At 58.8% G+C, this 22356-nt stretch overlaps 2 protein-coding genes across 2 annotated transcripts; both read left to right on the plus strand.

Moving 5' to 3' along the window:
* The first annotated feature begins 2026 nt into the window (after positions 1-2026).
* Positions 2027-4926, plus strand: LOC135176417 (acrosin-like). Its single transcript, XM_064145569.1, has 4 exons — positions 2027-2205; positions 2598-2884; positions 3504-3649; positions 4411-4926. Exons 1-4 carry the CDS (start codon positions 2027-2029, stop codon positions 4744-4746), a joined length of 948 nt encoding a protein of 315 aa, XP_064001639.1. The 3' UTR covers positions 4747-4926.
* A 4547-nt stretch (positions 4927-9473) lies between these two features.
* DKK1 (dickkopf WNT signaling pathway inhibitor 1) lies at positions 9474-12193 on the plus strand. Its single transcript, XM_064145650.1, has 4 exons — positions 9474-9687; positions 10392-10548; positions 10641-10751; positions 11631-12193. Exons 1-4 carry the CDS (start codon positions 9496-9498, stop codon positions 11879-11881), a joined length of 711 nt encoding a protein of 236 aa, XP_064001720.1. The 5' UTR covers positions 9474-9495; the 3' UTR covers positions 11882-12193.
* The last annotated feature ends 10163 nt before the right edge of the window (positions 12194-22356 follow it).

Raw genomic sequence — 22356 nt, forward strand, 5'->3', positions numbered from 1 at the left:
CCAGCAGCCTTCATCACTACACCATAGCCTCAAGCACCACATCCACTCTCCTTTGAAACACCTCCAGGCATGGCGACTCCACCACCTCCCTGGGCAGCCTGTTCCAGTGCCTGACCTCCTGCTCAGGAAACAACTTCCTCCCAACAGCCAACCTAAGCCTCCCCTGATGCAACTTGAGGCCATTCTCTCTTGTCCTATCCTTAGTAACAGGGGAGAAGAGACCAGCTCCAGCCTCACTACAACCTCCTTTTAGGTAGCTGTAGAGGGCAATAAGGTCCTCTATGATGCAATTCCCACAGACAAGGATTAGCACTCTAGAAGTTATAAACCTAATTTCTATGCACAGAATCACAGAACCACAGAATCTCTTAGATTGGCAAAGTCCTCCAAGCTCATGGAGTCCAATCATTAGTTCCACACTGACAAGTCCTTGACTAACCCAAGCCCCTCAGCACAACATCTCATCACTATGAAACGCTATACTTGGAAAAGATCACCAGCATCAGCCAGTCCAGTCACTGTGGTGACTCTTCAGAGGTGAAGATGTCCCTTTGTATTCCAGCTGCTGCCAGCAGATAAGATGCCAAGACACACAGCTGGGAAGGGACCACAGCTCCAACTCAAGCTGCATCAGGCCTAGATGAGATGTGACTCTTGTCCAAAACAACTTGTGCCTTGTCATCACTGACCCTCACCATGGGAAATCACAGAATGCTTTGGGGTGCTGGTCTAGTCCACTCCCCCTGCAGTCAGCAGGACACCCTGACCTGCAATGGTGCCAGCCATGGGGCAGCTCCAACCTCTCTGGGCAACCTGGGCCAGGCTTTCCCCCCTCTCAGTGAAAAAAATTTCTTCTCACTCCAACAAGTCCTGTACTGAGAACAGAATTATAGAGTCCTGGAATGCCAACTTGGAAGGAAAGGCCAAGAAGTGACTACAGAGGTTTAATTATTAATGAAGGAGGTTCTCCTTCCCCTCCGCCTTAGTAAGGCCACACCTGGAGTGCTGTGCCGAGCCCTGGGCTCCAGGGAACTGCTGGAGAGAGCCCAGGGCAGGCTGCAGAGCTGCTGAGGGGCCTGGAGCAGCTCTGTGAGCAGCAAAGGCTGAGAGCCCTGGGGCTGAGAGCCTGCAGAAGAGCAGCCCCAGAGGGCAGCTGAGCAATGCTCAGCCAGAGCTGAAGGAGCTGTGGGGTCAAGAGGCTCGGGACAGGCTCTTGTCAGCTGTGCCCAGGACCAGGCCAAGGAGCAGTGGGTACAAAGTGGCAGCCAGGAGGTTCCATGTGAGCAGGAGGAGAAAGTTGTTTGGTGTGAGGGTGCTGGAGGCGTGGAGCAGGCTGCCCAGAGAGGTTGTGGAGTCTCCTTGTGTGGAGAGCTTCCAACTGCCCCTGGGCATTGTGCTCCTGGGCAAGCAGCTGTGGGTGCCCTGCTTTGGCAGGGGGGTTGGGCTGGATGATCCCCAGAGGGCCCTTCCAACCCCTCCATGCTGAGGTTCTGTGATTCTAGGTTGCCCCTTTGCCCAGCACCCTGCACAGCAGCTCTGTGACATCAGCCAGGGAGCTGTGGCAACGAGAGCCCTGCAGGCTCCTGCTCAGTTGCTGACTCTGGTGGCCAGGAGAGCTCAGTCCTTGCTGTGCCCACGCCCAAAGGCAGCCATGACTTTGCTTCACCTCCTTCTCCTGCTGGGCCTGTGCTGGCCTGCACATGGATCTCAGAGCAACTGTGTGTAAGTGTGCCCTGGCTCCGGCAGGGAGCTTGGGCAGCCCTGACGGGTTTCACTCAGGGCTGTCCCTTGTGCCCACACCGCAGCAGCCCAAACGCCACGGGGCAGCCTCAGCTCCTGGCTACTGGCACGGCTGGTCCGGGTGCCTAAAGCAGAGCCAGGTTTGGGTGCCCTCGGGGCGCCCTGGCTCTGCGGCGCATGCCAGGCAGTGCGGGGAGGGCAGGAGGCTGCCCTGCAGCCTGCCCAGCGGCCAGCAGGACGCTCCGGGGCTCTGGGTTCTGGTTTCAGAGGCTGTGGACTCCGGCCCATGGCTACCACATCGAGCAAGTCTCGTGTCGTGGGTGGCACCGATGCCCAGCCAGGGGCCTGGCCGTGGATTGTCAGCATCCAGGATGCCCGTGGAAGGGGCTCTGGGCACATCTGCGGAGGGTCCCTCATCACTCCCGAGTGGGTCCTGACGGCAGCTCACTGCTTCGTCAAGTCCAGGTAGGGAGGAGCCGGGCACGGGCATCTCCCCCAGCCATGGCAGCTGCCCTGCCCACAGCACCCCCACCCCGCAGAGCTGCCGCCCCAGGTCCTTGCCCTGCCCCCGGTGCCCGGGCACTGCCCAGCTCTGCGGCCGCTCAGCAACCCCAGAAGCACGGAGCCGCTCCGGCCGCAGGAGACCTTTCCGACCACCGAGCGCGGCCGTGGCCGAGCTCCAGGAGAGGGCTGGGGTCGCGCCAGGGCTTCCCGCAAGGGCCAGGGGGCAGGGCAGGCTCCCCGTGCCCGGGCGGTGCCAGGGCAGCGGCAGCCGCCGCAGCGCCGCGCTCCTCTCGGCCGCGGGCAGCCGCGGGCAGGGCAGCGCCGGGCGCGGGGGCCGCCGCCGGCCGCCGCTGAGCGCCCCCCGCCCCCCGCAGGGACGTCAGCGAGTGGCGGGTGGTGGCGGGGGTCACGCAGCTGTCCCGGCACGGCCCCGAGACGCAGCAGCGGCAGGTGCGGCGCCTGGTGCTGCACCGCGACTACAGCAGCGTCACCGAGAGCCACGACGTGGCGCTGGTGCAGCTGGACCGGCCCGTCCGCTGCGGGCCCCGCGTCCAGCTGGCCTGCGTGCCCCCGGCGCCCGCCGCCCTGCCCCGGCTCTCCCACTGCTACGTCAGCGGCTGGGGCTCCACCGACGCCAGGGGTGAGCGCCGGGCACCGGGCGGCAGGCGACGCCGAGCGGGGGGCGGCGGCGGCCTGCGGCGGGGCGGGGGCGCTGCGGAGCGGCGGGGGCGGGTCGGGGCCGCGGGGCTGTGGTCCCCGGGGTGAGCCCCAGCCAGGGCGAGTGCCAGGTCCTGCATCCTGCTCACAGCCGCCCCGCGGGGAGCCGCAGGCCTGGGGCGGTGTGGCAGGAAATCTGCCCGCAGAGAAGGGGCCCGGGGGTGCTGGTCAGCAGGAGCCAGAGGTGCGCCCAGCTGGCCGAGAAAGCTGGTGGCATCCTGGCAGCAGAGGGGCGAGAGGCAGAGCCAGGCTGCGGGGACATGGAGGCAGCGCTAGAGGGATGGGCACAGGCCACTGCCCGAAGGCAGGCAGGGGAGAAATCGAGAGTCAGTCAGGCTGGAAAAGGCCTTTAAGAGCATCACGTCCAGCCGTGACCCAGCTGCCGTGACCCCTGGAGCGCCACATCCACGGCTTCTCGAACGCCTCCCGGGATGGCAGCTCCATCAGCGCCTGATGCCGAGCCCTCGGGAAGGGGCTGGGCCCCGCAGGGGAGCGGAGCCGGGCAGGGGCTGCTGGCGCTCAGCTCCTTCCTCTGCTCGCAGCCGCAGGCTCGGCGGATGTGCTGCAGGAGGCCAAGGTGCAGCTCATCGACCCCCAGCTGTGCAACAGCAGCCGCTGGTACGCGGGGGCCATCCACGAGCACAACCTGTGCGCAGGCTACCCGCAGGGCGGCATCGACACCTGCCAGGTAGGAGCTGCCGGGGCCGGCTCGGAGCAGGCAGCCCTGAGCAGCAGCCCCGGCAGCTGAGCGCAGCCTTGCCTGCGGCCTGCTGGCCGAGGAGCTGCCGTCAGGAGAGTGTGGCCAGCAGGTGGAGGGAGGTTCTGCTGCGCCTCTGCCCTGCCCTGCTGGAGGATTGTGTCCGGCTCTGGGCTCCCCAGTTCCAGAGGGACAGGAGAGTGCCCAGAAGAGGCCACAAGGACGCTGAAGGGCCTGGAGCAGCTCTGTGAGCAGCAGAGGCTGAGAGCCCTGGGGCTGAGAGCCTGCAGAAGAGCAGCCCCAGAGGGCAGCTGAGCAATGCTCAGCAAGAGCTAAAGGAGCTGTGAGGGGCAAGAGGCTGGGGCCAGGCTCTTGTCAGTGGTGCCCAGGGCCAGGCCAAGGGGCAGTGGGCACAAAGTGGCATCCAGGAGGTTTCATGTGAGCATGGGGAAAAAGTTGTTTGTTGTGAGGGTGCTGGAGGCGTGGAGCAGGCTGCCCAGAGAGGCTGTGGAGTCTCCTTGTCTGGAGACTTTCAAGCCCCATCTGGATGTCTTCCTGTGTGGCCTGCCTTGGGTGATCCTGCTCTGGTGGGGGTGGGGGGCAGGACTTGATGACCTCTGGAGGTCCCTTCCGACCCCTGCCATTCTGTGATCCTGTGCCACAGCTCTGGCAGGTGCTGTGAGCGACAAGGAGAGGCCACAGTGCTGGCAGAGGCCACCAGCACCACCCTAATCCTCTCTCCTCTGCTGCAGGGTGACAGTGGAGGTCCTCTCTCGTGCCAGGACAGGACAGGACCATACTTCTGGTTGGTGGGAGTGACCAGCTGGGGGAAAGGCTGTGCCAGAGCCAGGCATCCTGGTGTCTACACCTCTACACAGCACTTCTACGACTGGATCCTGGCCCAGATGGGGCTATCCACAGAAGCAACAACTCCACCCCCGCCTCAGACGGCCTCCTTCTCCCCCCCCAGCCAGCCACCCGCGGAGCAGGCCCCGGCCGAGCCCTGTCCCTTCCCACGCAAGAAGCTGCAGGAGTTCTTCAGCCTGCTGCAGGAGCTGCTGCAGAAGCTAAGGGGCAGCGAGGCCTGAGCGTGAGGGATGCCAAGGTGGAGACCAGGCTGCGGTGTGCCGCCACCGACTGGTGCCACCGCCGGTGCCTCTGACCCGCAGGCAGCCTCGGCGCCCACCCCTGTCCTGCCCAGGCTGCCAGGAGCACTCCAGTGCTGGCCTTGACCCAGGTTTTGCAATAAAGTGGCAGTGTCCCACTCACCAGGCTTCACCCCCTCAGCCTCCTGCACCAGGCCAGGACTTCAGCAGTTACCTGCCAGCTGTGGCCACCTGGCACGGCATTGCCCCATCGGCACCCTGCACACCTGGTGCTGAGGCAGCAGAGCATGCCCGGAAGACAAGTTGGCTCTCTGAGGCCTTCTGCTGCCTGCCCTAAGCAGCTGTGGGGCAGCACCTTTGGGTCCATTTTCAGCTCACAAAGCCTCCAGTCCTGGTGCCTCTGCAGGGGACTCTGAGGGCAGCTCTTCCCCTGAGCCTGCCCTGTCCTCCTGGGCACCAGGCTGCACACTCAGCTGGCTGCCTTAGGTCTTTCCTCAGCAGCCAGGGTGGCTGAAGGGAGCTCCTGTGCCTTTTGGGAGCCTGGAGGATGCTGTCCTTCAAGGCACTGCTCTCTGCCCTCCAGGGACCTCCTGTGGTGGTCGAGTCCCCATCCCTGGAGGTGTTGAAGAAACTTGTGGGTGTGGCACTTTGAGACGTGGTTTGATGGCTGAAGGTGGTCCTAGGCTGAAGGTTGGACTCAATGATCCTAGAGGGCTTTTCCAGCTGAAACACTTCCATGATTCTATGACCTGGCCCTGCTCTGCAGGTGCTACTCATGGTTGGTTGCTGCTTCTCTAACAGGGTTTCCTTGCAACCCTGCACAGCAGCAAGGCTCCACTGTCCACAGCTGTAGAAAGCAGACGAGGGGAATGAGGCTGAGACAGGATTACTACCTGCTGGAGCAGGGCCAGAGGAGGCCACAGCAGGGCTGGCAGGGCTCTGCCGTGAGGCCAGGCTGGCAGAGTTGGGCTTGTTCAGCCTGCAGAGGAGAAGGCTCCAGGCAGAGCTTCTGGAGGCCTTGCAGTGCTTCGAGGTACCCAGCAGAAAGCTGAGGAAAGGTTTCAGCAGGGCCTACTGTGGCAGAACAAGGGGGGGATGGTTTGGAATGAAAGAGGGAGACTGGGAGTAGAGAGAGGGGAGACATGTTAGGCACTGAGGGTGGGGAGAGCCTGGCCCAGGCTGCCCAGAGAGGTGGGAGCTGCCTCAAGCTTGGAAAGATTCCAGGTCAGCTTTTTGAGTCTGTGAGCAGCCTGCTGTGGTTGGGGATGGCCCTGCTGAGTGCAGGGTGGGTGGACTTTAAAGTCCTTTCCAAGCCAAACCAGTCTGGGATGCATTCTGTGACTCCTGAACCAGTGGGTAGCTGCGCTAGAGAGCCTGAGGGCCTGGACCACCAGAGCAAGGGGGCTGTGGGAAAGTATCCTGGTGTGCTCTAGTTCTGTCATGAGAGATCTTCACTGCTCTGTGCACAGGGACTGGGACAAACTGGGGAAAATCAGTGACAGTACCCCCCAAGAGGGAAATAAATTTGGTTATTGCCTAAGAAGGGGCAAGGAAATATCACAGAATCATAGATCAGACAATCCTAGAATGGGTTGGGTAGGAAGGAACCTTCGAGACCATCCTGTTCTGACTCCCTGCCATGGGCAGGGACACCTCCCACCAGCACAGCTTGCTCAAGGCCTCATCCAGCCTGATCTTCAGCACCTCCAGGGTGGGGGCAGCCACAGCCTCCCTGGGCAACCTGTGCCAGTGTCTCCCCACCCTCACTCTCAACAATTTCTTCCTCATCTCCGCTCTCAATATCCCCACTCCCAGCTCAAAGCCATTGTCTTGTCAGCCTGGCACTCGCAGCCCTTGTCCAAAGTCCCTCTGCTGCTCTCCTGGAGCTCCTTCAGGTACTGGAAAGCTGCTCTGAAGTCTCCCTGGAGCCCCTTCAGGTACTGGAAGGCTGCTCTAAGGTCTTCCTGGAGCCTTCTCTTCTCCAGGCTGAACAACCCCAGCTCTCCCAGCCCATACCTGCAGGGATGATCGGGTCCAACCTGAACAGGATGCAGCACCCACGGGCTCCACTCACCAACACAACCAAGAGCCTATGGTGACGTGTCCCTCACCTGAAACCCCAGAGATTTCAGGGCGAGGCGTTGGCTCTCACTCTTGCAGGCTAAAAATAGCCAGGCCTGCCGGAGATGCCCACCGGCGTCTGACTCAGCTGCCCGCTGTCGCCCGCACCTGCCGCGGCTGCTGGCTGAAACTTCCCCAGCCAGCGATGATCCTGGCTTGAGCCTGGACCACCTGGGAGCAGCTGCCAGTGGAGCTGCAGTGACACCTGGGGTATTTTTGCTGAGAGACACCCAAGGTTCTTCACCCCGACAGGAGTAAAGGTGCCTGAGGTCAAGCTTTGTGTTCTCTTTTGAGCCTCGTTTAACAGAAACAAATCAAGCAGAGGACAAAGAGCAACGTTGGGGCTTCACCACTGAAAACTGACTCCTTCCATTAACTGGGGGGGGGGGGGGAGGGGGGGGGGAGGGGGGAATTTCATCAGAACAGTCATCCTGGAAGCAGTCTGATCGCTTTCTCTGATGGGAAATAGGGAGAGCAGGGGGTGGTGGCTACCACAGCTTCAGCAAGGCTTTGGATACTGTCCCAGGATATCCTCATAGGCAAACCAGAGTGAATCAGATGAGCAGAAAGTGAGGTGGGCTGAGAACAGCCTGAAGGACATTTCTCAGAGGGTAGTGATCAGTGGGGCAGAGCTTACTTGGAAATTTGTGGCTTGTGGTGTTTCCCAGGAGTCAGGACTAGGTCCAGTCTCGTTCAACAGTGACCTGGATGAAGGGGCAAAGTGGACCCTCAGGCAGTTTGCTGCCAGCAGAGCACTGGGATCAGTGGTTGATACCCTCAGGCTGTGCTGCCATCCAGCCAGACCTGGGCAGGCTGCAGAGCTGGGCACAGGCAACCTCATGCAATTCAGCAAGGCAAGGGTACGATCCTGCCCCTGGGGAGGGACAACCTCCTGCATCAGGACACTGGAGGGGAGACCTGCTGGGAAGCAGGAAGGAAGGACCTGGGAGTGCTGAGGGACAGCAAGTTCCCCATCAGCCAGCAATGTGCCCTCTGCCCTGATGAGGCTGAGGCCATTTATGAGGTTCTGTGTCCAGTTCTGGGCTCCCCAGTTCCAGGGAGACAGGGAGCTGCTGGAGAGAGTGCAGGGCAGGCTGCGAAGCTGCTGAGAGACCTGTGAGGAGTAAAAGCTGAGAGCCCTACGGCTGAGAGCCTGCAGAAGAGCAGCCCCAGAGGGGATCTGAGCAATGCTCAGCAAGGGCTAAAGGACTTCTGGAGGGCAAGAGACTGGGGGCAGACTCTTGTCAGTTGTGTCCAGGGCCAGGCCAAGGGCCAGTGGGCACAAAGTGGAAGCCAGGAGGTTCCAGCTGTTTGTTGTGAGGGTGCTGGAGGCTTGGAGCAGGCTGCCCAGAGAGGTTGTGGAGTCTCCTAGTCTGGAGAGCTTCTGACCTCCCCTAGGCAAGCTGCTGTGGGTGCCTTGCTTTAGCAGGGGGTGGTTGGTCTGGATGATCCCCAGATGTCCCTTTCACCCCCCACCGTGATGCGGATCCATGATTCTGTTACCACCCTGCAGAAGCGCCGGAGTGAGGCACTGCCCTAGAGCAGCCGCCAGGGGGCGCCATCGCGCCGGGTGCGCTGCGCTGTCCCGGAGCAGAAGGGAAGGAATCGAGCGGGGCCGGGGGCCGGGGGGTGGGGGAGTCGTGGCGCCCCGAGGGCGCCGACGGAGGGCCGGAGGGGTCGGCGGGATGTTTTGGGGGTGGGGGCGACCCTTTTGATGTCCCTACATCAAAGGGCGTGGGAGCTCCCCCCGCCGATCTTATTATCCCTCCCAGCCCCGTCACGACGAAGGTGCTGGCCAGGCGCTGGGGTCAAGACAGTGCCCTGGGGCGAGGGGGGGAGCGACGGACATGGATGAGGGGGTTCAACCCTCCCCCTCTCCCCAATGTCCCGACCCCTCCCCACACATCCCGCGCCGGGAAGAGGCGGGGGTGTCTGAGTGTGTGTGTGTGTGTGTGTGCAGAGCAGCCCCCTCCCTTCCTGCAAAGCTGCGCTGGCGCCAGGAAGGGAGCCGGGAAGTGCTGGGGGGAGCTCAGGGTTTCAGGAGACCAAAGGACCGACCCAGCCAAAATGAGGGGGGTGGGGGACACACGCGACACGGCGACGACGCACGCACGCCACAGGCTCTCTGCATCCCGGCCCCTTGGCGGGGGGCTGGGGAGGGGGCGTGTGGTGTGTGTGTGTGCATGGGGCCAGACCCTTCCACCTTTCTCCTCGGCTCCTCCCCGGCTCATCCCGGCGCCCGGCTGGAGCCAGCGGCGGCGGCGGGGCGTGCGGAGCATCTGGGCCGGGGACCGGGAGCTCCGGGGTGTCCTCGCCGTTGCGAAATCCAGCAGCCAATGACGGAGCCTCGGGGCGGGGTAGGTTGGGGGGGAGGGGGGGGCTGTGCTCATCGACACCACCACACCCCACACACACACCCCCCCCGCTTTCCCCGGGAGTCTTTGAAATCTCATCCGCCGAGCCCCTCCTCCCCGCGGAGGCGGGCACAGGAGGCAGCCCCCGGGGGTATAAAGGCGCTGGGACAGCGCAGGTAGCTGCTGCTTGGGGGTCACCGGAGCTGCTCTGCCGTCAGAAATATCATCGGGGACCGGGACCGGGAACGGGACCAGGATGCGGGGTCTGGTGGCGCTGCTGGCGGCGCTGAGCTGCGCGGCCCCGCTGGGGCGGGCGGTGGGACCCGCCGGTGCTCTCAGCTCCAACGCCATCAAGGGACCCCCGCCAGGGGGGGCGGCCGAGGCCAGCGCTGCCCCCGCTGCTCCCTTCGACGGTAGCAACAAGTCGCCTCCGGCCGCCACCCGGCAGGTAGGAGCGGGACTGGAGTGGGGACAGACCAGGGACAGAGGAGGGCAGACATAGGAGGGATGGGGGACAAGCGGCAAGGGTGAGAGGGCAGTGACAGAGCAGAGATGGGCGACACGATAGGGATGGGGGACACACACCGAGGATGAGAGTGACACACCAAGGATAGGGTGGGGGGCACACACTGGGGATGGAGACATGGGGACACACTCCAGGGATGGAGTGAGGAGGGGATGGGGAGGACTCGAGATGGAGTGAGTGGGACGCGTCAGGGATAAGGGGGATGCAGTGGCAGTGGAGCTGGGGCGGGGCACACTGGGGATGGAAGTGACGCATGGAGCGTGGAATGCTGGAGATACACAGTACACGGTGTTCATGGGGGTCATCGGGGGCAAAGGGGGGCTGCAGCAGGCATGGAGCAGAGGGACAAACAGGAGATGGAGTTGGGGGACGCACTGGGTATGGGGAAGTGACACATGAAGTATGAAGAAGGGACATACTGCAGCTGGAGTGGGGACATAGTCCGTGGATGAAGGGAGGAGGGCACATCAAGGATGCACTGGGAATGGAGATGGGACACAACAGGGACAAAGCTAGGGACACACCAGGGATGGGAAGGATATGCCAGTTATGGAGACAGGGACATACATGAGGGATGGAGGTGACAGCCCCACTGACCCCCTCTGCCTCCCCTCTGCCCCCTCCAGCCTTTCCCCTGCACTGAGGATGAGGACTGTGGCCCAGAGGAGTTTTGTGGGGGGGCTGCCCGTGGTGGGGGTGCCCCACTGTGCCTCGCCTGTCGCCGACGTCGCAAGCGCTGCCTGCGTGATGCCATGTGCTGCCCTGGCACCACCTGCAGCAACGGTGAGGAGCAGCAGGGCCCAGGATGGGATGGCCCTGGGAGTTTGGGTCAGGATCCCACCCGTGGCTGACAGCTGCCTGGCTTTGTCCTGCAGGGCTCTGCACGCCTCTGGAGCATCCTCATGGTGGTGGTGAGCTGGATGAGCTGGGCACTGAGGTTCTGCCCCGACGGACACCTGCCCCTGCCTGGCTGCCCACTGCCAAAGGTAAGAGGGTCTCTAGTGCTGTAACTCCCCATGGGGCTGCCCATCCTGCTCCTATATCCCCCAGGGGATCAGTCCAGGATGTCCATCCTGCCCAGCTGTCCCCCTTGAAGCAACTTACACTGCTCACTGACCTCATCGGGTCTGTCCAGGATGGCCACCTTGTACCTCTGTCCCCCATGGGGTCAGTCTGTGATGTCAGCTGTGCTCTGATGTCTTCAAGGCAGCCCACTCTGCTCACTGACCCCCATGGGGAGGGGTCTACTCAGGATGCCCACTCTGTCCTACTGTCCTCCATAAGGCTGGTCTGGTATGCCCACCCTGCCTCAGTGTCCCCTCTTGAAGCAGGTCACTGTGCTCACTGATGCCATGGGGTTGGTCCAGGGTGTCCATCCTGCCTCAGCGTCTCCTCTGAAGCAGTCTGCCCTGTTCACTGATCCCATGGGATTGGTCCAGGCAGCTCCCCCATGGACCTGGTCCTGGATGCCCATCCTACCTCAACATGCCCCATGAAGCAGCTCACCCTGCCCTACTGTCCCACGTGGGGTGGGTCCAAGACTGCTCGCTTTGCTCAACCATCCCCAAAGGGGTTGGTTCAGCATGCCCACCCTGCCCTACTGCCCTCCACGAGTTTGGCTGAGGACACCTATCCTACCTCAGTGTCTCCCTTGAAGCAGCCCAGGCTGCTCACCCTGCCCTGCTGTCCCCCCTGAGGTCAGTCCAGGATGCCCATCCTGCCTCAGTGTCTCCCTTGAAGCAGCCCAGGCTGCTCACCCTCCTCTTGCCCATGCAACCCCCTCCTCCCCCGGTTGCCCACCTTGCTCCCCCAAGCCCACAGGAGCCTGGCAGGCTGACCGCAGACCTCTCTGTGCTCTCCGGCAGGTGAGGAGGGGCAGTTCTGCCTGCGCTCGTCGGACTGCGGGGCCGGGCTGTGCTGCGCCCGCCACTTCTGGTCCAAGATCTGCAAGCCGGTGCTGCGGGAGGGCCAAGTGTGCACCCGGCACCGGCGGAAAGGCGCCCACGGGCTGGAGATCTTCCAGCGCTGCCAGTGCGCCGAGGGGCTGACCTGCCGCCTGCAGCGCCCGCAGGCGCCCGCCGACGCCTCCCGCCTGCACACCTGCCAGCGGCTCTGAGCGGCGGCAGCGGACAGAGACCTCCGGCGTGGCCGGAGCGGAAGGTTGTTTCTCAAGGGAACTACTCCGACGCGACTTTTACTTGCAGTACGTTACTGTGTTGTGAATACTGGAGCTGCACTTAAGCTGTACGGGATGCCAGGACTTCTTCGGGGCACCGCTTGGGTTTGCCTGCTCCCGGGAGGGCGCTGCCCTGCGCTCTGCCAGCCGTGACTGTGACTTTGTCCACACTGGGTTCTCGAGTCTAGCCTCAATAAAAGGACGCGGCCGTGCCGTTGGTAAGCGAATAAACTGTGCCTTCGAGCCGTAGAATCCTATTGTTTTTTGGGCTGGAAGAGCCTTCCACGATCGTCCAGTCCGACCAGCAACCCAGCACCACCGTGGCCACTAAACCGTGGCCCCAGCTGCCATGGCTACACCTTTCTTGATCACCTTCAGGCATGGGAACTCTACCACCTCCCTGGGCAGCCTGTGCCAGTCCCTGACCACTCTTGCAGCAGAGAAATTTGTCCTCAGATCCAACCTAACCTTCCCCTGGCACAATTTCAGGCCATTTCCTCTCCTATCACCCGAGAATGAGCAGCAGAGCTCAAGCGCCACCTGGCTTCTCTCAGGGAGGTGAAGGGAACAATTAGCTCTGCCCTCAGCCTCCTCTTCACCACGCTGCACACCCTCAGCTCCCTTAGCTGCTCCTCATAACACCTGTTCTCCAGACCCTTCCCCAGCTTTGTTGCCCTTAAAATCATAGATTCATAGATGCACAGAATGGTTTAGGTTGGAAGGGACCTTCAAGACTGTTTAGTTCCAACTCCTCTGCCATGGGCAGAGACACCTTCCACCAGCTCAGATTGCTCAAGGTCTCGTCAAACATGGCCTTCAACACCTTCAGAGAGGAGGCAGCCACAGCTTCCCTGGGCAAGTTGTGTCAGTGTCTCCTCACCCTTGCTGTACAATCTCCCTGTTCATCCCTTCCCCCTCATCCCTGCGTAAGTGTGGTTCCTGCCCTATCTGAGGAGACATATACCCCAGGATGGAAATGCCCAAAGAGAGAGGGATGAGCACGAGGTGGCTCAGCATCAGCACCTCATGGTAGAATCACACCATGTTAGGGGTTGGAAGGGATGCCCAAAGATCTGAAGATCACCCAGAACATCCCTGCCAAAGCAGGGTCACCTAGGGCAGGCTGCACAGGAGCACATCCTGATGGCTCTTGACAGTCTCCAGAGATGGAGACTCCACCACCTGTCTGTGCAGCCTGCTCCAGGGCTCTGCCACCTCCAAAGTAAAGAAGTTCCTTCTCACATGCAGGTGAAACTTTTCATAGACATGATTCTGCCCAGCACCTCTTGTGACACCCCTGGAGACACATCAGAAGAGCTGTTTGGTTATTGCTATTTATTGAGGGATTATGGCTTGCCGTGGTGGCCACCAACATCATCTAGCCATTAGATGCATGACCAAGGATGTTCATCGTGGGAAAGCAGCAGCAAAACAGCCTCCTACATGGTTTTCCCATGGGTGAGGAGGGACTGAGGGATCACCAGGAGGGTTGTGCTGGACCATGGCATGTGGTCAAGCACAGAACAGGTGCTGAGGGGCACAAAGGTCACAATGGCTCCATCAGCACAATCTTTGCTCTGCGCACAATAAAGACTTGGTTTTGACTTCACTCTCCTCCTGTGACTATTCTCCCTTTCAGGGTGGCTCGGCGGGAGGGAAAGCTGCAAGCCTGAGGGCTTTTCCCACCTCCTTTGGTTTTTGGTATTGTCCCTACCTCTTGCTAGCAGACCCTTGCAACCCAACCCATTCTGTGATTCCACGGCTTGTCACCTGCTCTCGCTGCACACACATTTGCAACCGCTTGCGAGTGGTGCCTCTAGGGTTAAACACTGCCCAGGTTAGGGACTGCACTGGTGGTACAGAGAATTGCTGATGGGAACCCATACTCCAGCCCTCAGAGGGGTCTGCATGCACCAGCTGGTGCTGAAGCAAGCCCACAGGTACAGAAAATGCAAAGAAAGGAGCAGGCAACCTCAGCTAGAGGGCAATAACCGAAGTGGGATCTTCCTCTTGCATGGGTGAGGGGTCACACCCTGCTTCCCTCCAGCTCTTTTCAAGGCTGGGAGTGGGTGGCATCTGGACAGCCTGAGAACAGCCAAAGATGCCCCAAACTGGAGTGGAAGAGAGGACAGTGGCAATGGAGGGGATCTAGGGAAGCTGCCTGAGCAGCAAGAGGCCCAGTTAGAAAGGCTAATTACATCTAGCCAGGGAGATCAACAGGAACAAGCAAATATTAAAGGCAGAAGGAAAACTGGGAAAAGTGTGGTCCCCCTCAGGAAGGGAAGGGGAGAAGTGGTGACAAGTGACATGGAGAAGGCTGAGGCTGCCAATGACTTCTTTACCTCAGCCTTCACTGTCAAGAGCTCCAGCCACACTCCCACACTCATGGAAGATAATGGCAGGGGCTGGAAGAAAGAACTGCCCATGGTGAGTGAAGACCTGGTCTGTGACCATCTGATGAACCTGGAAGTGTTCAAGTCCATGAGACCCAATGGGATACACCCACAGGTACTGAGGGGACTAAACTTCTCTGCATTATACTCCAAAAGTCACAGCAGGCCAGGGAAGTCCCCACTGGCTGGAAAAGGTGGAACATCAGCCCCATTGTCAACCAGAGAAAGAAGGAAGAGCCAGGGAACTCCAGGCCAGTCAGTCTCACCTCTGTGCCTGATGAGATCATGGAGCAGACCCTCCTGGAGGCACTGCTGAGGCAGAATAATGAAGAGGTGATTGGGTACAACCAAGATGGCTTCACCAAGGGCAAATCCTGCCTGACACACTTGGTGGCCTTCTACAACAAGGTCACAACATCAATAGATGAGGGAAGAGCAACTGACATCATCTGCCTGGAGCTGAGCAAAGCCTTTGATGCTGTCCTGCACGATGTCCTGGTCTCCAAGCTGGTACAAGATGGGTTTGAGGGATGGACACCTCAATGGGTACAGAACTGGCTCCATGGCCCCACCCAGAGAGTGGCTCTCAGTGCCACCTGCAGTAGAAGCTGTCTCAGGATGCACTTCGCAGAAGCAAAAAATGGTAGGGGCTGGAAGAGACCTCTGAAGGTCATCCAGTCCAACCCCCCTGCCAGAGCAGGGTCACACAGGGCAGATCACACAGCAACACATCCAGGTGAGGCTTGAGAGCCTCCTGAAGAGGAGACTCCACAAAATCTCTGGGCAGCCTGCTCCAGGCCACCAGCACCTTCACACTACAGAAGTTTCTTCTCATGCTTAGATGGAACTTCCTGTGCTCAAGTTTATTTCCAGTGCCTCTTGTGCTGTCCCTGGGCACCACTGACAAGAGCCTGGCCCCATCCTGGCACTCACCCTCCAGATATTTGCAAGCACTGAGCAGATCCCCCTCAGGTTCCTCCTCTCCAAGCTAACCAGCCCCAGGGCTCAGCCTCTCCTCAGAGGAGAGATGCTGCAGTGCCCTCAGCAGCTCAGTGGCCCTGTGCTGGACTCTCTTCCAACATCTTCTCCTCTCTGATGAAATTAGTTGTATTTAAAAAAAAATCACAAAATAAAAACACAACTCTAAGGAAGGAGTTGATTTAATAGGAGGAAGTTTTGGTGGGCAAGCAAGTTTAGTACCTCCCTGTACCTCACTGGGCTACACCAAAAGCAGCATGACCAGCAGAGATGCCCCTCTGCTCTGGTGAGAACTCACCTGGAACACTGTGTCCAGCTCTGGAGCCCTCAACACAAGAAGGAGTTGGACTCTTCCTATCGAAGGATGGAGTGGGTCCAGAGGAGGTCAGTAAGATGATCATGGAGCTGGAGAAGCTCCGCTGTGGCAACAGCCTATGCGAGCTGGGGTTGTTCAGCCTGGAGAAGAGAAGGCTCCAGGGAGACCTTAGAGCAGCCTTCTAGTACCTGAAGGGGGCTACAAGAGGGCTGCACAGGGACTGTCCCCAAAGGCCTGCAGGGACATGACCTGAGCTTCAAGGGTTTGAAGAGAGAAACTCAATCACTTATCTTATTATGGCCATGGTGGTCTCAGGTTGAGGGGTGGACTCCATCTCGATGAGCAGTGGTAAGGGGGAGGGTGGGTCCCCAAAATCACCTGGGGGGTTCCTTGATACCTGTAGGTACCCAGCACTATCCCCCAGACCCCACCCAAAATGCCTCCCCACCTCCTACATAGAACTATTGGCAACCTAGATAGGACCTACTCAGCAGTGGGGAGGGGGTGGGGGTGGAGAGGAAGGGGGAAGGAGGGACATGGACAACACCCTCTCCGCCCCCCCCCAAAAAAAAAAAGGGAGGTAAGGAGATCTGGAAACCACACACACACACACCCCCCAAACAGAGACTCTGGACACCCACCCCCAAAATAGGGGCTAAAGGGGTTTGGACTCCTCTCCTTCCCAAAGTAGAGAGTATGGACCCCCTCCACAAAAAAAAGGGGGGCTAAGGAGGACTAAAACACACCCCCCCCATGTAGGGACTCTGGACTTCCCACCCTCCCAGATGGGGATTCTGGAGCCCCCCAAAAAAATGTGAGGGCTCAGGGAGTCTGGACATCCCCCCTGTTTAGGGTCGCTTACCCCAGATGCCCTCAGGCCAAGTGAAACAATTCTGTGACCACGATTATCATCCCATGGATTTGCTGGGGTGGTTTTCCTGCACTGTGGATGCAGACTCCAAGGAGATGCTTTCACAGAAGCATCATCAGAAAGCCCCACCCTGCTCCACTGCACCCAGTGACAAACAGTGGCATGAAGCCATGGCAGAGGGGCAGTTTTTCCTGGGCTCTGGGTGAAAATGGGGCTGCTGTCAGCCAGAAAAGGTGGGGGTTTTCTTTCCTAATGTTCATAAAATCACCCAATGGTTTGAGTTGGAAGAGACCATTTGAGGCCATCCAATCCAACCCCCCCTGCACTAAAGCGGTCACACCTTTGAGCAGGGGCCTCAGAATCCCATTCAACGTCACCTGGAATGGTTTCAGGGATGGGCAACATGGGCCAGGGGCTCATCACCCTCCTGCTGAGGAATTAATTCTTTATATCCTAGCTGAACCTATCCTCTTGTGCTTGGAAAACATCTCCCCCTGCCCTACCTCTACAGGACAGGATAGAAGGTCCCTCTGCACCTTTTCTTCATGAGTTCCTTCACAAACTACCTTGACCCCAAGTTGTAGCACAAGAAATCAAAGAACCATAGAATCTTAGAATCAAGCAGGTTGGAAGGGACCTCCAAGCTCAGCCAGCCCAACCTCACACCCAGCCCTGCCCAATCAACCAGACCATGGCACTAAGTGCCCCAGCCAGGCTTGGCTTCAACACCTCCAGGCACAGCCACTCCACCACCTCCCTGGGCAGCCCATTCCAATGCCAATCACTCTCTCTGACAACAACTTCCTCCTCACATCCAGCCTAGACCTCCCCTGCCACAGTTTGAGGCTGTGTCCCCTTCTTCCGTTGCTGCTTGCCTGGCAGCAGAGCCCAACCCCACCTGGCTACAGCCTCCCTTCAGGGAGCTGCAGACAGCAATGAGCTCTGCCCTGAGCCTCCTCTTCTGCAGGCTGCACACCCCCAGCTCCCTCAGCCTCTCCTCACAGCACAACTGGACACAGCACTCAAAGTGTGGCCTGAGCAGTGCTGAGCACAGGGGCAGAAGAACCTCCCTTGTCCTGCTGGCCACACTGCTCCTGAGCCAGCCCAGGATGCCATTGGCTCTGCTGCCCACCTGGGCACACTGCTGCCTCCTCTTCAGCTCCCCTCTGTCAGCACCCCCAGCTCCCTCTCTGCCTGGCTGCTCTAAGCCACTCTGTCCCCAGCCTGTAGTGCTGCTTGGGGTTGTTGTGGCCGAAGAGTAGAACCTTGCCCTTGGTCTTGTTCAACCTCATCCCATTGGCCTCTGCTCACCCATGCAGCCTGTCCAGGTCCCTCTGCAGGGCTCTCCTACCCTCCAACAGCTCCACACTTGCTCCTAGCTTGGTGTCACCTGCAAACTCACTGATGCTGGACTCAATCCCCTGGTCCAGATCATCAGTAAGGATATTGAACAGGACTGTGCCCAGCACTGGTCCCTGGGGCTCATCACTAGCTATAGAATTATTTTGGTTGGAAGAAACCTCTCAGATCATCCAGTCCAACTACCACAGACACAAAACCATGGCCCCAAGTGCCATGGGCACACCTTTTTGGAGCACATCCAGGGATAGGGATTCCATCACCTCCCTGGGCAGCCTGTGCCAATCTGTGACAAAACTTCAAACCAGATGCTCACACTCTTCTTACTTCCACTGATCTTCACTTCACACTTAACCTGGTAAGGTTAGACCAGATGATCCTTGAGGTGCCATAGGAATAAATTCCTCAGAGAGAGGGTGGTGAGACGCTGGCACAGGTTGCCCAAGGAGGTTGTGGATGTCCTCTCCCTGGAGGCATTGAAGGCCAGGCTGGATGAGGCCTTGAGCAACCTGGTCTGGTGAAATCAGGCTCACAGAATGGGTTGGAAGGGACCTCCGAAGTTCATCCAGTCCAACCCCTCTGCAGTCAACAGGGGCATGCTCCACTAGAGCAGGTTGCCCACAGCCCTGCCCAGCCTCACCTGGAACATCTCCAGTGCTGGGGGCTCAACCACCTCCCTGGGCAACCTACTGCAGTGTTCCAGCAGCCTCATGGCAAAGAACTTGTTCCACACATCCAACAGGTGTCCCTGCCTGTGGCAAGGCATTGCAACAGGATGACCTTGAAGGCCCCTTCCAACCCAAACCACTCTGTGATTTAAAGCTGAATTCCCACACCACTAAAACCTTATTTAAAAGCCAAACCTCCTCCCTATGTTCAGGAATCATAGAATCAACCAGGTTGGAAGAGACCTCCAAGCTCAGCCAGCCCGACCTAGCACCCAGCCCTGTCCAATCAACCAGACCATAGCACTAAGTGCCTCAGCCAGGCTTTGCTTGAACACCTCCAGGGACAGTGACTCCACCACCTCCCTGGGCAGCCCATTCCAATGCCAATCACTCTCTCTGCCAACAACTTCCTCCTCATATCCAGCCTGTACTTCCCCCAGCACAACTTGAGATTCTGTCCCCTTGTTCTTTTGCTGGTTGCTTGGCAGAAGAGCCCAACCCCCACCTGGCTACAATCTCCCTTCAGGTAGTTGTAGCCAGCAATGAGGTGCAAGGAAGGGTTACAAAAGTCCTCAGATCCACCCCAGACATTGAACAGAGGAAAGTTCCTTTTTTATCTTGTGCTCACCTCTCCTGACACAGAGCAGGGACCTGCACATTCTAGCTCAGAAAGATGAAAGCCCTGAACAGAGAGCAGGTGAAGACCTTTATGGGTGTAACCTAACCGAGAAAGCTTTGGAGGCTGTTTTGGGTTTCTTTGCCCTGATATTTGGTGCTGGGTTTCTGTTGGAGGGGCGTGGGGTGAGACTCAATCCACCTGCTGAAGCTGCTCTTTGTATTAAGGCTTTCAGCTGAGGGCTTGGTGGAACAAACCTTGATCTGCTTTGGGGTGGGCAAGGGAGCATGCAGGTGGCTCAGCTCCTCATCAGCCCTTGCAGACCGTTTAAAGGTGTGGAATCCACCGAGCTCCTTCCAAGGAACACTCCACAGCCCTGCTGACCCAAACTAATGATGTTTATTCCTCCCCCCCCCTTCTAGTAGTCTTTTTTCATCTTTTTTGTTGCTGTTGTTGTTTTGTTCTCTTTTATCCCCTTTCCCCCTCGGTGCCTGACTTGTGTCCCTAATTAACACCTTAAGAGTAGGGGGGGTGAGGATAAGTGGGATGCTTAAGGAGGGCAGTTCTGGGCAGAGCTTCTAATCTACTTCTCAGTGAGGGAGGGGATCCATTAGCAGGTGATTTCAGTGAGTAATAAGTCCATCAGCATGCAAATGGACCCAAGCCCGATGAAAGGGTTAGCTGAGGAGGGTGAGAGGCCAGCTGGGCCACAAAGGGATGTTAAAAGCCTCTCGGCTTCTGAGCACCCGGCAGGGGTGTCCCCCACCTCTCCAAATCCCAGATCTAAGCGGCTGGGTGAGTCCAGAGGAGGAGCAGCTGCTGAACGGATGGAGGCTCTGGTGGCGAGGGCAAAATGCCAGCTGTGAGTTTTGCATGAGCAAGTGGTGCTCTGCCAGTCTAGGAGAAGCCCTCAAAGGAATCCACAAAGAGGCAAAGGAAGGTGATTACAGCTGATTGCAAAGGCTTTGGTGAGGAGCCTCATCAAAGGCATGAAGCTGCTGGCAGGGGGGAACAAAGGCTTTCCCTCTTTGAAGGGGCTGGGAGTCAGCCCTGGGAGCAGAGGCTGCTCCTGGTGGACAGAGGTGGTGGAATCCTAGAATCAGAACCCCAGAGTCCTTTTCATAGAGCCATAGAAAAGGTTTGGTTGGAACAGACCCCCAGTATCATCCTGTGCCAATCCCTTGACCACTCTTGCAGCAGAGACATCTTTGTTCAGCTCCAGCCTCACCCTCCCCTGGCACAATTTCAGGCCAGTTCCTCTCTTCTTCCCTGAGCCTAGAGAGCAGAGCCCAGCCCCGAGCTGGCTCCAGCCTCCTCTCAGGGAGCTGCAGAGAGCAATGAGCTCTGTCCTCAGCCTTCTCTTCTCCACACTGCACACCCCCAGCTCCCTCAGATGCTCCTCCCCAGCCCTCTTCTCCAGACCCTTCCCCACCTTTCTTGCCCTTCTCTGCACCTTCTTGCAGGGAGCAGCCCAAAACTGATCCCAGCACTCAAGCTGTGGCCTCAGCAGTGCCCAGCACAGAGGCACAATCCCTGCCCTTGTGATTTGATTGGAAAAGACTTTAAAGCTCATCAAGTCCAAGCCTTTCCCCAGCACTGCCAGGATACCACCAAACCATGTCCCTCAGCACCACACTTACACAGCTTTGAAACCCCTCCAGTGATGGGGACTCCACCACTGCCCTGGGCAGCTTGGCCAGGCCTTGACAGCCCTTTTGGGGAAGACATTTTTCCCAATGTCCAACCTAGACCTCCCCTGGAACCACTTGAGACCGTTTTCTCTTATTTTATCACTTGTTTCTTGCTTTTAAACCTAACCCTAACCCTCCCCCCGACCCGGGGATGGTGACTCCAGCAGTGCCCTGAGCAGCCTGTCCCAGGGCTCAGCAAGGTTTCCAGGGCACAAAGGCAGGGTGGCTGCTGGCACTTGTGCTTTCCACCTCCAGTTATTTCCCCCTCCCCCCTTACAGTTTTTCCAACAGTAAGTCTGTGAGTCAAACTTTGAGCCACAGGCTCACAGCAAACACCCAGTGGGAAGAGCCCTCCAAGCCACTCCAGTCCTCTGCAGGGTCACCACTAAACCATGTCCCTGAGTGCCAGCTCCACAGGCTGCTCGAACCCCCCCAGGGATGGTGCCTCCAGCACAGCCCTGGGCAGCCTGTGCCAGTGTTTGGGAACCCTTCCAGTGCAGAAATCTTCCCTGAGCTCCAGCCTGAGCCTCCCCTGCTGCAGCTTGGAGCCATCACCTCCTGTCCCTTGCCACCAAGGAGCAGAGGCTGTCCCTTCCAGCTCCAGCCTCCTTTCAGGATGCTGTAGAGAACAATGAGCTCTGCCCTCAGCCTCCTCTTCTCCAGCCTGAACACCTCTACCTCCCTCAGCCCCTCCTCATACTTCAGGTGCTCCAGACCCTTCTCTCACCTTGCTGCCCTTCTCTGGATGGGCTGCAGCCCCTCAATGTCTTTCCTGCAGTGAGGGGCCCAGAACTGAACACAACCCTCAGTCTTAGCCATTTCTCACACAGGGACCTCTGAGAAGCCTCTGGGCTCCAGGCAGAAGTCTTTCCTGAGTGCAGCTTGTAACCACTGCCTCTCCATTGGCATACAGCTGAATGAGAACAGACAGCCTAAAAGGTTCTGCCATGGTCCATGCTCTTGAAGTGTGGGGAGCCCCCTTTGACTCCTCTGATAATGAAATGCAGGGGCTAAGGTGAGGTCATCTCACCTCCAGCAGGAGCTGGGAAACGTTCATGTGAATGGCAGCTCTTCCTCAGCCTGTGAGAGCAGCCTGGGCTCATAGAATGATTTGGGTTGGAAGGGATGTGCAGTTTGACAGTGCCCGGTTGAAGAGGGACAGGGATCTGCTGCAGAGGGTCGAGAGGAGGGCTACGAGGGTGATGAGGGGACTGAAACACTGCCTGATGAGAGGCTGAGGGACCTGAGGCTGCTTAGTGTGGAGAAGAGAAGACTGAGAGGAGATTTAATCTATGTTTATCACTATCTGAGGGCTGGGGGTCAGGAGAAGGGGGACAGGCTCTGCTCACTGCTCCCTGGGATAGGACAAGGAGCAATGGATGGAAGTTGCAGCACAGGAGGTTCCAGCTCAACACAAGGGAGAACTTCTTTACTGTAAGGGTCCCGGAGCAGTGGCACAGCTTCCCCAGAGAGGTTGTGGAGTCTCCTTCTGTGAAGCCTTTCAAGGCCTGTCTGGATGTGTT

The sequence above is a fragment of the Pogoniulus pusillus genome, chromosome 6 (genome assembly GCF_015220805.1).
Source record: "Pogoniulus pusillus isolate bPogPus1 chromosome 6, bPogPus1.pri, whole genome shotgun sequence".
NCBI lineage: Eukaryota > Metazoa > Chordata > Aves > Piciformes > Lybiidae > Pogoniulus > Pogoniulus pusillus.